The sequence below is a fragment of the Toxorhynchites rutilus genome, chromosome 3 (genome assembly GCF_029784135.1).
Source record: "Toxorhynchites rutilus septentrionalis strain SRP chromosome 3, ASM2978413v1, whole genome shotgun sequence".
NCBI classification, from domain to species: Eukaryota; Metazoa; Arthropoda; class Insecta; order Diptera; family Culicidae; genus Toxorhynchites; species Toxorhynchites rutilus.
Window position 1 is genome coordinate 251,381,412 of NC_073746.1, and position 12,568 is coordinate 251,393,979.

Genomic DNA, 12,568 nt, shown 5'->3' on the forward strand with positions numbered 1-12,568 from the left:
TTAAATTTTTGTGTAGAGATTTCTAGAATCCTAGAATTATAGAACCAAGGCTCTTGAATAAGAGCCACATCCAAAGTTTCGTGAATGAACCTTCTGCATAGGTTGTTGATTTATGCCATGTTGTTGATTAATGGTTCGCTTTGGTTGAATGCCATTTCGTTTTTTTCACTACCTGGTACACATAATTTTTGTTTTGGAGCTGTTGTCAACTGTCCGAATGATACGATTAATTCATTGCCGATAGATTATCTGCACCCAGTGGTGTAAATAACTCCATTGTGGCAGAACCCCGACCAGTTGCACCATGACGAAGTGACAGCGTATTTGTGATTTTTCCCACGCGCAAATGTAGCAAAAAGACATTTCAACACAGAAGATCGTAAATGAAGATTGCGGGGCGAAGTCAACACAGGTCATTGAATATAATGGATAATAGTGGTTCCAGATCACCTTTTTGTGATACATCAGATATGGTATTGAAACTGTAGGATTTACCTAGATGACCAGGATATATGCAGTACGTTCACAAAGGTATGGGAAAATTCTCTTCGTTACCCAGTATGAAAATTCTATGTACTTCAGTTACTCAAAAATTACAGGGTACGTGTGGTAATTTTGCACTGAAATTCTACTAGCTGTACAGGATAATTTCGATATAACGTGCGTTTTACTTTCAAATTTGTACGTTGTATCGAATTGTACATCGAAGCATAATAAATAACCCAAAAACGTAGCTTATATTACTTTATTGTGTTGCTGTTTGAGTAAGGTTAATGAACAAATTCAACTAGAAGACGAAGCCAACCTTTCTCATAATGTATCCCTTCGTACTGTTGATTAAGGTTTGATTCATTTGGAATTCAGAATCCCAAAACAGTTGTATTTCGGGATTGGTTAAAGGCACAAAACAAGCTTTTGTATCAAAACACAGATAATTTATTGTTCTTGTATAGTTTTTTTTCATGGTAACCTTAACGTAACTTAGAAAAAAGGTGCTATATATAAGATGTCTCAAATAACTGGGACTACAACATTGTCGAACAATGTTTACCTCTATCTATAAAAAATAAGAAAGTTATATTTTTTATTTCATCGACAGTTTTGGTCACCCTATTTCTGATAACATAAAAATGAGCGCCCTATCATATATAACAACTTTGTCGGAGACAGTTTTTGTCTATAAAATAACTGTCGATCTCTAAATGCTAATTTCCACTTAAATACTCTTGAACCATTATGCACCGTAATACAGAAAAAAAACTCAATTCCACCCTAAATTAAAACAAAGCATATTTCACTCGCGTCTGTGTGTAATTGTAAGAAAATAATTGTGACACGTGTAATATTCTCTAGAACAATTATCTGTATACTCAGTGCACGGTATATGAATATTTTTCAGCTCTCCACTCTAAATATAAATAAAAAACAGAAATTTGGCAACAAAATTGAACTGTATACGACGCAAGTAATTATATTACGTCGTGCAGAAGAACATCCACGTAAAAAGGTTGTGCCACTCTATAAGGAGACTGACAGGAAAAAGAAGAAGAAGGTCTCGGTTCATGTCATGCATTGAGATAAAATTAAGAACAACCTAAATTGAGGCTGGCATGAATTATACAATATAAACTTGTATATGTAAGAAAAATTTGCGGCTTTTTTGCAATATACTCACAATCAAACCAGTCACCCTCTCTGGTTACTCACCGTTATGGGTGTTTCGTGAGATACCTCTTTGGTTCCCCTCTGTCACATGTTCGAGCATTTCATTCCACACATGTTTCGCCCGTTGCTTGTCAACCACCCAAAACACACCCTCGCCCCCGGCCGTTAGATAAGCAATTTACCCACACGCACACACATCACATCGAACGCTGCTGAGAAAATGCATTCCATCGAAGAAACACTCATACAGTTAAAGACTCGGAAAAATCAATCACGAGTTCCGCACATCTGTGTACCGGTTGTTTCGGAATGATAGCCTTCTCTTTCGTGTGACGTCAACGAGACGCGGTTGGAACGAGCCCCCAAAGAAACTTCGCGCACTCTTACACACACCAACGTCGTGTGATTTTACGATCATCATCATCATCATCGTCAGACATGCTTTTCCCTCCCTTTTGATTGACGACGAATCAGCAGCAGCGGTGAGTCGTCTATACGAAACATGATCTGCACGTGATATCTCTTTTTATGGGGGGCCACCGAACCTGCTCGGGGATAGAAGAACGTATATAGCATGCGCTCACTGACCCATCACCATCACAGACGACTTGTTTCCGCGAGGTACAACTTGAATGTAATTCCTTTTTCAAAAATAGATCGCGTGATCACTGATTGATGTTACACAGTCAGGTGCTTTGAAATAACCTGGTGTTGTCGCATTTTTTTAGTGTAGTGATGCCCCCATTGTTAAAATAAACTCAGACTTCCTTCGTTGAAAAAGATGTTTCATACGAATTTTCGCACAATGTTTCAATATATGACCGCCGCGAGAGCTCGTTTCTCTCCATCAGTCAAACTGAATAGAAGGCGTGTTTCGTGTGTGGCAGGTCGCACGGAAAGATCTAAAATTTCAAGGTCGAATTATTTATATTGGCGTTTTTTTTTTGCTGCTCGTTACCAATTGCCTGTTGCCATTCATTCTTGCTTGTGGCATTGAAACGGACTTGTTCTTATTCTTTTTAGAATATTAATCTCGTTGAGCCAATTTTGCGAAATTGGTTACCATAGGTATTTTTGCACAGATGATATGACCTTTAAACGAGATGAGATATGTTTTGTTTTACAAAATTTATATACATATGCTAAATTTATATACATCTATCTGGGTATATTCATCCTCATTCAATGAACCAAATGCAAATAAGATATTAATTCCCAAGTCGCTCTAGCATCCTTCTTTATTTTCCGCTTGACTATGTTTTTCGATTGGGCCGATTGCGATTGGGATCATTGGCCACCATATTTTGCTTCAGCGTCCTGCTTTCAGGCACGGAAATTATGATAACTTTCCCACATATGGGTTATCCGAATAGCACTTTGGCTAGAGTTGTTTTTTAGCGATTTCGTAGTTCAAGAGTCTCAAGTTTGCCTCAATTGTTCTCAATACCTTTAACCTCAAGTTCCGATAGTGAGTTTCACTACGACGCGTCCTCTGATTCATTCGGATAACAGTTGCACGTTCACGGAAACCGTTTCAGCACATCATGCACGATAGATTTAGTCGCTTTCAGCGATTGCGCAGGTGTTCAAAATAAAATTTCTTTACTCGGCTTCCATCAGGAACACCTCTGGCATTCCAGAACAAAACGGATCAACGTGGAATTTTTACCGTCGAAAGAAAAAGGTTTTCCAAGGAATTTGCTGTCAAAATATTGCAGATGGGCCTACTACGACCGCTGCTCAAAACTGAGCAGTGATTCCGTCGCTATTGGAGTTCAAATCGTAAGCGTAACCACAATAAATATTGGAACACATCGCAGGGTCGATTGGTTTTAAAGGAGTTCTCTGGATGACATTTTCATGCTTCCCGAAGTTAACTCTCTGCCGTCGCGATTGGAGTTCTATAAAGTGTACGCACGATAAATAATGGAATATACTATATGGGTTGAAAAGTCCCGGGATATTTTAAAGAAAGCAATCGTTTTTTGGACAAAGCTGTATTCATACCTCAGCATAGTTTCCTTTGGGGGCAATACACTTGGTACAGGGTAACTTCGATATATCGTACATTTTACTTTCAAAATTGTACATTGTATCGAATTGTACGTTATATCGAAGCATAATAAAGAACTCAGAAACGTAGCTTATATCATTTTGTTATGTTGCTATTTGAGTAAGGTTAATGGACAAATTCAACTAGAAGACGAAGCCAACCTTTCTCATGATGTTTCCCTTCGTACTGTTGACTAAAATTTGATTCATTTAGAATCCGGAATCACAAAACAGTTGTACTTCGGGATTGATTAAAAGTACAAATCAAGCTTTAGTATCGAAATAGATAATTTATTGTTCTTTCAGAAAAACATAATTCAAAAAATTATTCCTTTGGACTTTGAAAATGTGTATGTTATATAGAGGTAGAATGTACGTTATATCGAGTTCGAGTTCCCTGTATAGCGAGTTTCCAACATTTCGATTCTCCTTCTGTAGTACGAAACTTCTAAGTCTTCGAAATATGCCTATTGGACTCAGGAGTGTGGTAATAGATCCACGTTTCATCTATTGTCACGAAACTTCGAAAGAAGTCCACTGGATTACGCTTCAACAACGTCAAACCGGCTGTTGAATGATCAACGCGCAGCTGTTTTTTGTCGGCGATCAGCAAACGCGGCACCCTTCGCGCGAATAGCTTTTTCATGTCCAAAAAGTCATGCAAAATGTATCCCACTGTTCTTTTGAAATGGCTACGGGCTCAGCTAACTCGCGTAGCTTCACTTTACGATCATTCAAAACGATTCGATGCACTTTTTTCCGATTTCTGGATTCGTACGGCCATTTTTAAATTCACTAAACCACCGATAAACTGTTGTTCTTGAAAAAGCAGGAGTGGAATAACATTTCGTCAACCACGGCATTGATTGTTCAGGAGTTTTTCCCAAAAAAAACTCCAAAATACGATGTCCCTCTTTTACCAGTTTCTGTACGAATGCTCAGGTAGTGGTTTTGGACTTCTCTCGGTTACCATTTCAAGTTTCCCAAAGATAATTCTCCATCGTCGCGATTAGAGCTCGGTGAGTAGTACACGCGATAAATAACGGAATATATCGTCGAGTCGAGAGTCGAGAGATTGATTTAAGAGGAGTTCTCTCGGTTATCTTCTCAGGTTTCCCAATTTTAAAAATTTCGATAAAAAGTACGTGCGAAAAATAATAGAATATTTAGCTGTCCAATTAATTGTACAGGTAAACTAAAGATAATCTCTGCCAAGTGTAGAGATACAGAAGATTTTTTGAATTTCGTTTCGTCGAGTGGTCTAAAGTTACTGTTTACACAATCACATCACTTACCTCAGCGAATTCTGATTCCTAACCCTCCCCACTAACAATTATTCCTTCCATGATAATCGCGAGGGAACCACGCTATAGAGGTAACTCTGCTGACCGCGAATATCATGCTTACATTCCTTCCCTTCTCCTGGTGACTGTAAGGACGTAGACGACGTCGTTATTGACTTGACTCACCGAAACTCGCACAAAGTTCTTTGTACACTTTTTCGCTGGTTCGGGTCAATCACGGAGAGCAACTACAAAGTGTACCGTCTACCCAAGCTCAGGTTCAAGCTCAGATCGAAATTTTTTTATTTGTAGTTGAACTTTACATGGCAAACACCCTACAGATTTTTGGCGAATTTTTAGTGATGTTTGTGATGAACAAACCTTTCACCATAGTTCAGTGTCAAACTGGACAAACATGCACAATGAATTCTCAAATAGCTGTGATACATCGAGATTATCAATGTCAATAGACTCCTGTTCAAAGTCCATTTTCCCAATCGCGGATGGTATACTTTTTTATTATTAATTAGAAATTTTTATAAAGGTTTAACTGTTAGCTGGAGTTGAAGAGCCGACTAAGTCTTCTCAGTGCAAAAATGATTAAAAATTATTTACCGTTGCTGCAGAAATCGATTAGAATTTCAGGTCAATCAGCACTGCAAGCTCCAGTCATGAGTACCAGCAACCCAGTTCACTACACGACGATCAGGATTGTCGGGCGATTGTTCTATCGGGCGGGAGCGCGAAACATTTCACCGCTGGAATAGATCTTCTAGATATGATGAAACTTGGCCAACAGCTGGGAGAGATTGATGACATTGGCCGGAAGGCTCGGTTGTTCGAAGGGCTCATCAAACAGTACCAAGATTCGATAAGCTCGTTGAAGCGATGCTACAAACCGGTCATTGCAACCGTTCACGCTGCCTGTGTGGGCGCCGGAGTGGACTTGATCACGGCTGCAGATATTTGCTACTGCACGAGGGACGCTTAGTTTCAGGTTAAAGAGGTGGATATCGGCATGGCAGCGGACGTGGAAACTCTCCAACGGTTGCCGAAAGCGATCGGTAGTCAGAGTTTGGCGCGTGATCTATGTTTTACGGCACGCAAGATCAAAACTCACAGTTGTGGACTTGTATCTAGTGTTTTTCAATCACGCGAAGATATGGTACAGAAGGCGATTGAATTGACTGAGCAGATTGCCAGTAAAAGCCCTATCGCTGTACAGGGAACGAAAAAGAGCATGGTGTACTCGCTGGATCACACCAACCAGGAAGGGCTGGATCAGATACGCGAGATGAATATGGCTAACCTACAGAGTGAAGACTTCATCAATGCCGTGATGGCTCAGCTAAGTATAGATGAAATGCCAATTTTTTCTAAGCTGTAAGGTTTATGGATTTCATTTACTTCAATTTAATGGGATTGGATACTTTTTTAATAATTAAAAAAATAAATAAATAAATAAGCCCCCTCTTGTATAGTTTTTACGTTAATGATATGGATGATTGTCTAACTAGAGACTGCACCCTGAGACAACTTGCAGACGATGGAGTTATTTTCATCACGGGTACTAATCCCGCCGTTCTGCAAAAATCCTTGCAAGATACCCTGAACAACCTGTTCACGTGAGCTCTCAAGCTGGGTATCGAATTCTCTACGGAGAAAACCGAAATGGTCGTTTTTTATCTAGGAAGCACGAACCCGCCCAATTCCAGCTTCACCTAATCGCAAATCGATCAGGCACTCGATGTGTTTCAAATACCTTGGAGTATATTTTGACTCTAAATGTACCTGGGGAATACACATTGCGTATTTGAAACAGAAATGCCAGCAAAGAATCAATTTTCTCCAAACAATAATCGGAACATGGTGGGGCGCCCATCCAGGAGACCTCATTCAGTTGTACAAAACAACGATATTATCAGTGTTAGAATATGGCAGTTTTTGCTTCCGATCAGCTGCCAGGATTCATATTCTCAAGCTGGAGAGGATACAATTCGACACATACGATGAGTCTCGAAATGTTGGCAGGATTACCCCCGCTTACTCTTCCGTTCACAGAATTATCCTACAGATTTCTCATCTGTTCCAAGATCATGAATCCATTGGTGATTGATAACTTCGAAAATCTACTCCAACTGACTCCTCAGTCAAGTTTTATGTCTTTATACCATGAGTACCTTACCCATGAAGTGCACCCTTCACCGGGCATCTCCAACCAAGTTTGCTTCCCATACTTTTGCAATTCCTCTGTCAATTTTGATCTGTCCATGCGACAAAACATCCATGGAATCCCAGACCATCTACTCTAGGGATCATTGAAACACTGCCCGTCGACCATTATTTCATTTTACAGACAGTCTCAACTCAATAGAGGCAATCCGCTCAATGAAAGTTGATAAACGCTCATCTTATTTCCTAACAAGAATAAGACATCTATTGAGTGTTTTGGTCGAAAAATTATTCAAGTTTACCTTAGCATGGGTTCCCTCTCATTGCTCGATTCCAGGGAATGAGAAAGCGGACTCGCTAGCTAAGGTGGGTGCTTCAGAAGGCACACTGTTTGAAAGGCAAATTGCCTATAACGATTTTTTTCACATTCCTCGTCAGGACACACTCGATAGTTGGCAGCGCATGTGGAGTGAAGATGAGTTCGGTCGTTGGTTACACACGATTATCCCTAAGGTTTCGACGAAAGCTTGGTTTAAGGGATTGAATGTAGGTCGTGATTTCATTCGCGTGATATCTCGGCTTATGTCCAATCACTACAACCTAAACGCGCATCTCTATCGCATTGGGCTAGCAGCAAATAATCTTTGTGATTGTGGCGATGGCTACCACGACATAGAGCATATTGTCAAGTCGTGTATCCGGTTCGATGCTGCTCGCTCTCAGCTCTCTAGAGCACTGAGAGCAAAAGGCAGACAATCGGATATCCCCGTCCGGGATATCTTAGGTAGCCGTGATCCTGATCTTCGGCTTCATCTATACCTGTTCCTCAGAAACGCCGATGTCAACGTTTAATGATGTTTCCTTCGTTGTGTCCCTGTTTCATATCCCTCCTATCCGATCTATAAACTTTTACTTAGTCGCGGCAATACATACACACACTCTTTACAGATATACGGGCCAAAGGTTGTGCAGTCCACGGATCATTCAACAAGAGCTAAAGGTTGTACCGCTCATGACAACTCTACACGAGCTGATGTTTGCGCCGGCTAGTGACCATTCTATCCTGGATTCCTCGAGTCGAGAAGACGCACCACGCTAGATATGGGGTACAGACTAGGTGGGCGTTGCTGATTAATGGTCAGCTGCATCCCAATAGGAAGTATCCCGTATCGGGCACAGGTACCACAGCATTGAAGACAGCAACATCACAATTACGAAAACACTTGTAATACTAACCTCGAGCCAACCGCGAGTAATCGGTTACATATTACTAACATAGTTATAAGGCAAACATTGTCGAAATATTGAACTCCCGGCCCCGTCAGGTTGACGCCATATGAGCCTTAATAAAAATATATATTATGGATAAAAAAGACTCTTACGAAGTAGAAGAGTGTCAACATCAAACTCCTCCTTACAGTAAAAGTTATAGAAAAAGAATTTTTGTTCAAATTCAGTAATTGAAACAGAGTATATATTGGCAACTGTTCCGTAAATCGCCTGCTACATAAAGTTCGAGCGGAGATAACCCTTATCTGATAGTTACCTTTGACCGCATCCAGGCATTCGAGGAACGTTTCCATGTTCCGTTCGCATGTTGCCTCGTTCAGGTAGAAGTAGGTACGTGCGCTTTGTACTTTGTAGCGGCGATCGGCAAACGTTTTGTCCACGCTGTACTGAGGCAGGGAGGTGGCCTCGCCGGAAAGGTTCGTTCCAGTTGACGAGAGAGAAGCCCTGTTGGGGAGGGAAAGAGAGAGTTACATAGATAAGTTTTTTAAATGATATATGACGCGTCGAGTCCCACACTTACTCCACTTCGCGCTTCTCTGCTTCCTCCTGGGACAGATCCTCCTCCACCGAATAATCTAGAATTGGTTTCACACCAAACGATCGCAGTCTGGACAGAATGTTGAGTTAAGTTTTGGCGTCCAACAAGACGACAAACGTCGGAACGAATGGGTGAGTGGGAGAATTGAAAATTGATTAGTAAAATGCTGTGTCTGCTCGGTTATTATTTAGCACTAAGTTGCATCCGACATAACAGAATGAAGGAGTAAACTATAGAGAGAATCATACAAAAACTTCTAAGAAAACTTATCACGGTTTTGGTAAAGGGTGTGTCACATCAAATTGCATCACGGAAAAAACGCTGTAGAAATTTAATTTTTAGGAATTATATCTTCAGCTTTCGCTTATAATCAGATAAGAGTGTATAGATCACGTTGGCCATGCTTCACTGTCAATTTTTCGTAAATTTGGAAAAATGTCGTCGAACGAAAAAGAGCGTCGTGAATTAATCCTGTGCACTCATTTCGAGAATCCGGAGTTGTCACATCGGGACATCGGTAAGATGCTGGGAATCGTCCAATCTACAGTCAGCAGAGTACTAAAACGATACTTCGAGAACCTAACCATCGACCGGAAGGTGAAGAACGGCAAAAATGGATGCTCCGTCAGTGAAAAAGATCACAAGCGCGTAGTAAAGCAGTTTAGATGTGATCCGAGAAGTTCGGTCCGGGATGTCGCCAATAAGCTGAATTTGTCAAGTTCATTCGTCCAGCGGACCAAGCAGCGGGAGGGCCTGCGTACATACAAGGTTCAGAAGGCTCCTAACCGCGACGAAAGGCAAAACATGGTGGGGAAGACGCGAGCCCGGAAGCTGTACACCGAAATGCTGACGAAGCCGCATTGCCTGGTAATGGACCTGGTTAAGGAGTGCCTACAGAAGCGCTTACTACCACTATTGAAGCAGCACGAGGGCCCGACCATCTTCTGGCCGGATCTCGCTTCGTGCCACTATTCAAAGGACGTGTTGGAGTGGTACGAAGCCAACGGGGTCACCTTCGTGCCAAAGGAAATGAACCCGCCCAACGCGCCGGAGCTTCGCCCAATAGAGAAATATTAGGCGATTTTGAAGCAGGCCCTCTGGAAGAACCCAAAAGTTGTCAAATCGGAGGCGGACTTCAAGAGAAAATGGATTTCTGTTCAAAAAAAACTACAACCTGACGTTGTACAGAACCCTATGGACGGGGTAAAGAGGAAGGTGCGAGCATACGGGCTTGGGCTCGAAGTATGAATAAAAAGAAAATGCCAAAAGTTGTTTAATAGTTTTTATTTTAATGTCTAAAATTTTCAAAAGGATCGGTCTACTGGGCGAATTTCTACAGCGTTTTTTCCGTGATGCAATTTGATGTGACACATCCTTTATAAGTAACAGTAGAAACAAAAGAGAAATGTAAAAAAAACTCATGCTGCCGACGTTGGATTTCCAACGTTGACCAATTCATAGATTTCAGTTAGTCGGAAAATCGTTAAATTTAAGTAGATTGAATCAAAAATAATTTTGTTTGAGTCATTCAATGCCTACGCTATTGCTTCAATACCATTGAAATACTTAAAATCTCGAGATTCAAAAAAATACAAACAAAAACAGACAGATTTGAAGTACTTTAACGGTTCGTCTTTTCTCTTAAGTATCTAGTTTCTCTTTTTTGAACCGAAATTGTAGACGAAAACTGGTATACACACGCACACGAACAGTAAGAATGACAGTGATGTGTTTATTTTCTTGCGCTTAAATTCATTGAGATATAATAGAACAGAACGGGGGAGAAGTTTGCCTGGTATCAGCATTTCCACCCTCGTCCCGGATAGAAACCTCTCAAGCACTGGTACGATCAGGAATCTGTCCTCTCCGGCGACAAAGTGTCCGTAGAAGGTTGACTTCATGAACTGGGTAAACAGTTTGTCCCCGGTAATTGCTTTCGTCAGCTTCATGAGCTGCGCACACCCAGTATTATCATTTACCACGGGAGGTTTTTAAATTCGCGCAACAGAGTTTTTCGGAGTGAACCAAAAAGAGAGAAAATAAGAGACAAAAGCAGAAAAAAGAAAAAAATCAATATGGATGAGAACAGTGTTGTTCAATGTACCTTTCGAGTGTGGGCATAATTTTGACTTGATCTTCACCAGCCACAAAATGACCGTAGAATGTGTACTTCATCAGCAGGGTGAATAGCTTTTCGCCTAGGATCGTTTGTGTAAGTTTCATCAGCTGGGTATGGTGGTAACAAATGTTCAATTGGGCGTTCCGATGGATGGATGTAGGAGGTGGTGCGTTGATGGTTATGTCAGTTCATGGATAAATTTCGTTTCCACACAGGCACAATTCAAACAGCAAATTTAGACGTTGGAACCGATTCGGGTGCGAATTTCGACACAATTTGACCAATGCACAACGAACATGTTCGGAAGAGACAGAGAAAATAGAGTAACGAGCTGTTAGTAAACGTTGCATTTGAATGAATAGAACCAATCCGTATGAGTGTTAGTTATTAATTGATAGTGCAATGGGTTCAGAAAGGAAAACAGCAATTGACCCATGTGGGATTTTTGGGTTGGATTCATGGATATTTTTGATTATGGTTTGCATGAATGCTTGTAATAAGATATATTGCTCTTAAATTGTATCCTTAGATACATAGCACACAATTCTGTACCTGCCTAACGGCTTTGGCTTTCTTTCTCTTTAAATCACCTTCAAGAGCAGGATGAGAAGTTATTTACATGGTACAGAAAAACAACATTCAAGAAATATTTTCTCGCTTTATCTGTAAAAAAAACCTCCATCAAGAAAAAACACATTTAATGCAGTGATACATAGCCCGATTATTCGAGTCCCTCGAAATACTCATTTACAGCCTTGGTGACTTCGTTTTCACATCGAACCATTTCCTAAAATTAGGAAACAGATGATAGTCGGTGGGTGCTAAATCTGGTGGATGCGGTGGTTGGGAGAAAATTGAGATTTTAATTCGCTGATATAAGGCCGAAGCACTGATAGATGAGCAGGCATGTGAAAGGTTGCGTACCCTTTCACTTGACGTCCTGGTAGTTTCAGCTATTCCCCTTCCTTTTGATCTGCTTTAGCACTATTTTATTAACTTTTTTCAATTATTTCGGTTGTTCTGAGCTCAACGTGACTTCCTGAACGTGGTTCCAAATAGGTTCTTGAGCGACTCAAATTCTTAAATTTATAAACCTACTATGAAATCATTCTAATATTCAAGAGAAGAGTCTTTTTGTTCCAGTTCTTCTTTCATTTGCAATGGTGTTGAACGTATTTTTCGAATGAAAGCTTCTTCTTTTTTCCCACGTGAACAACCAAGACGTCTATTCAACACAGTGGCGTTGACTGGGTGGTGCGGAGGGGACGGACCGCCTCAGGGTGCACAACTTTAGGGTGGAGAATGAACCGAATTTGTATGGAGAAATTGGATAAATATGATTTATTCCTTTTCTAGCGGGTGGTGGGGGGTGCAAATCGACCCTTCCGCCCCGGGTGCGGAAGCTCCACTCGACGTCACTGATTCAACATATTCTGTAAAATTTTATAC

At 40.8% G+C, this 12,568-nt stretch overlaps 1 protein-coding gene and 1 pseudogene across 2 annotated transcripts in view; one reads left to right on the forward strand and one right to left on the reverse strand.

Moving 5' to 3' along the window:
- Positions 1 to 12,568, reverse strand: part of LOC129776147 (proline dehydrogenase 1, mitochondrial) — a 50,249-nt gene that overhangs the window by 15,048 nt on the left and 22,633 nt on the right. The window contains exons 2-4 of one of the 2 annotated variants that reach the window (XM_055781586.1): positions 10,831 to 10,952; positions 8,983 to 9,069; positions 8,719 to 8,906 (exon numbers count right to left, since the gene is read on the reverse strand). In XM_055781586.1, coding sequence (XP_055637561.1) covers positions 8,719 to 8,906; positions 8,983 to 9,069; positions 10,831 to 10,952 — 397 coding nt within the window. Of the gene's footprint in view, positions 1 to 8,718; positions 8,907 to 8,982; positions 9,070 to 10,830; positions 10,953 to 11,104; positions 11,227 to 12,568 lie in introns of both variants that reach the window. The other variant, XM_055781585.1, reaches the window with a different exon arrangement.
- Positions 2,240 to 6,387, forward strand: LOC129778716 (delta(3,5)-Delta(2,4)-dienoyl-CoA isomerase, mitochondrial-like; annotated as a pseudogene).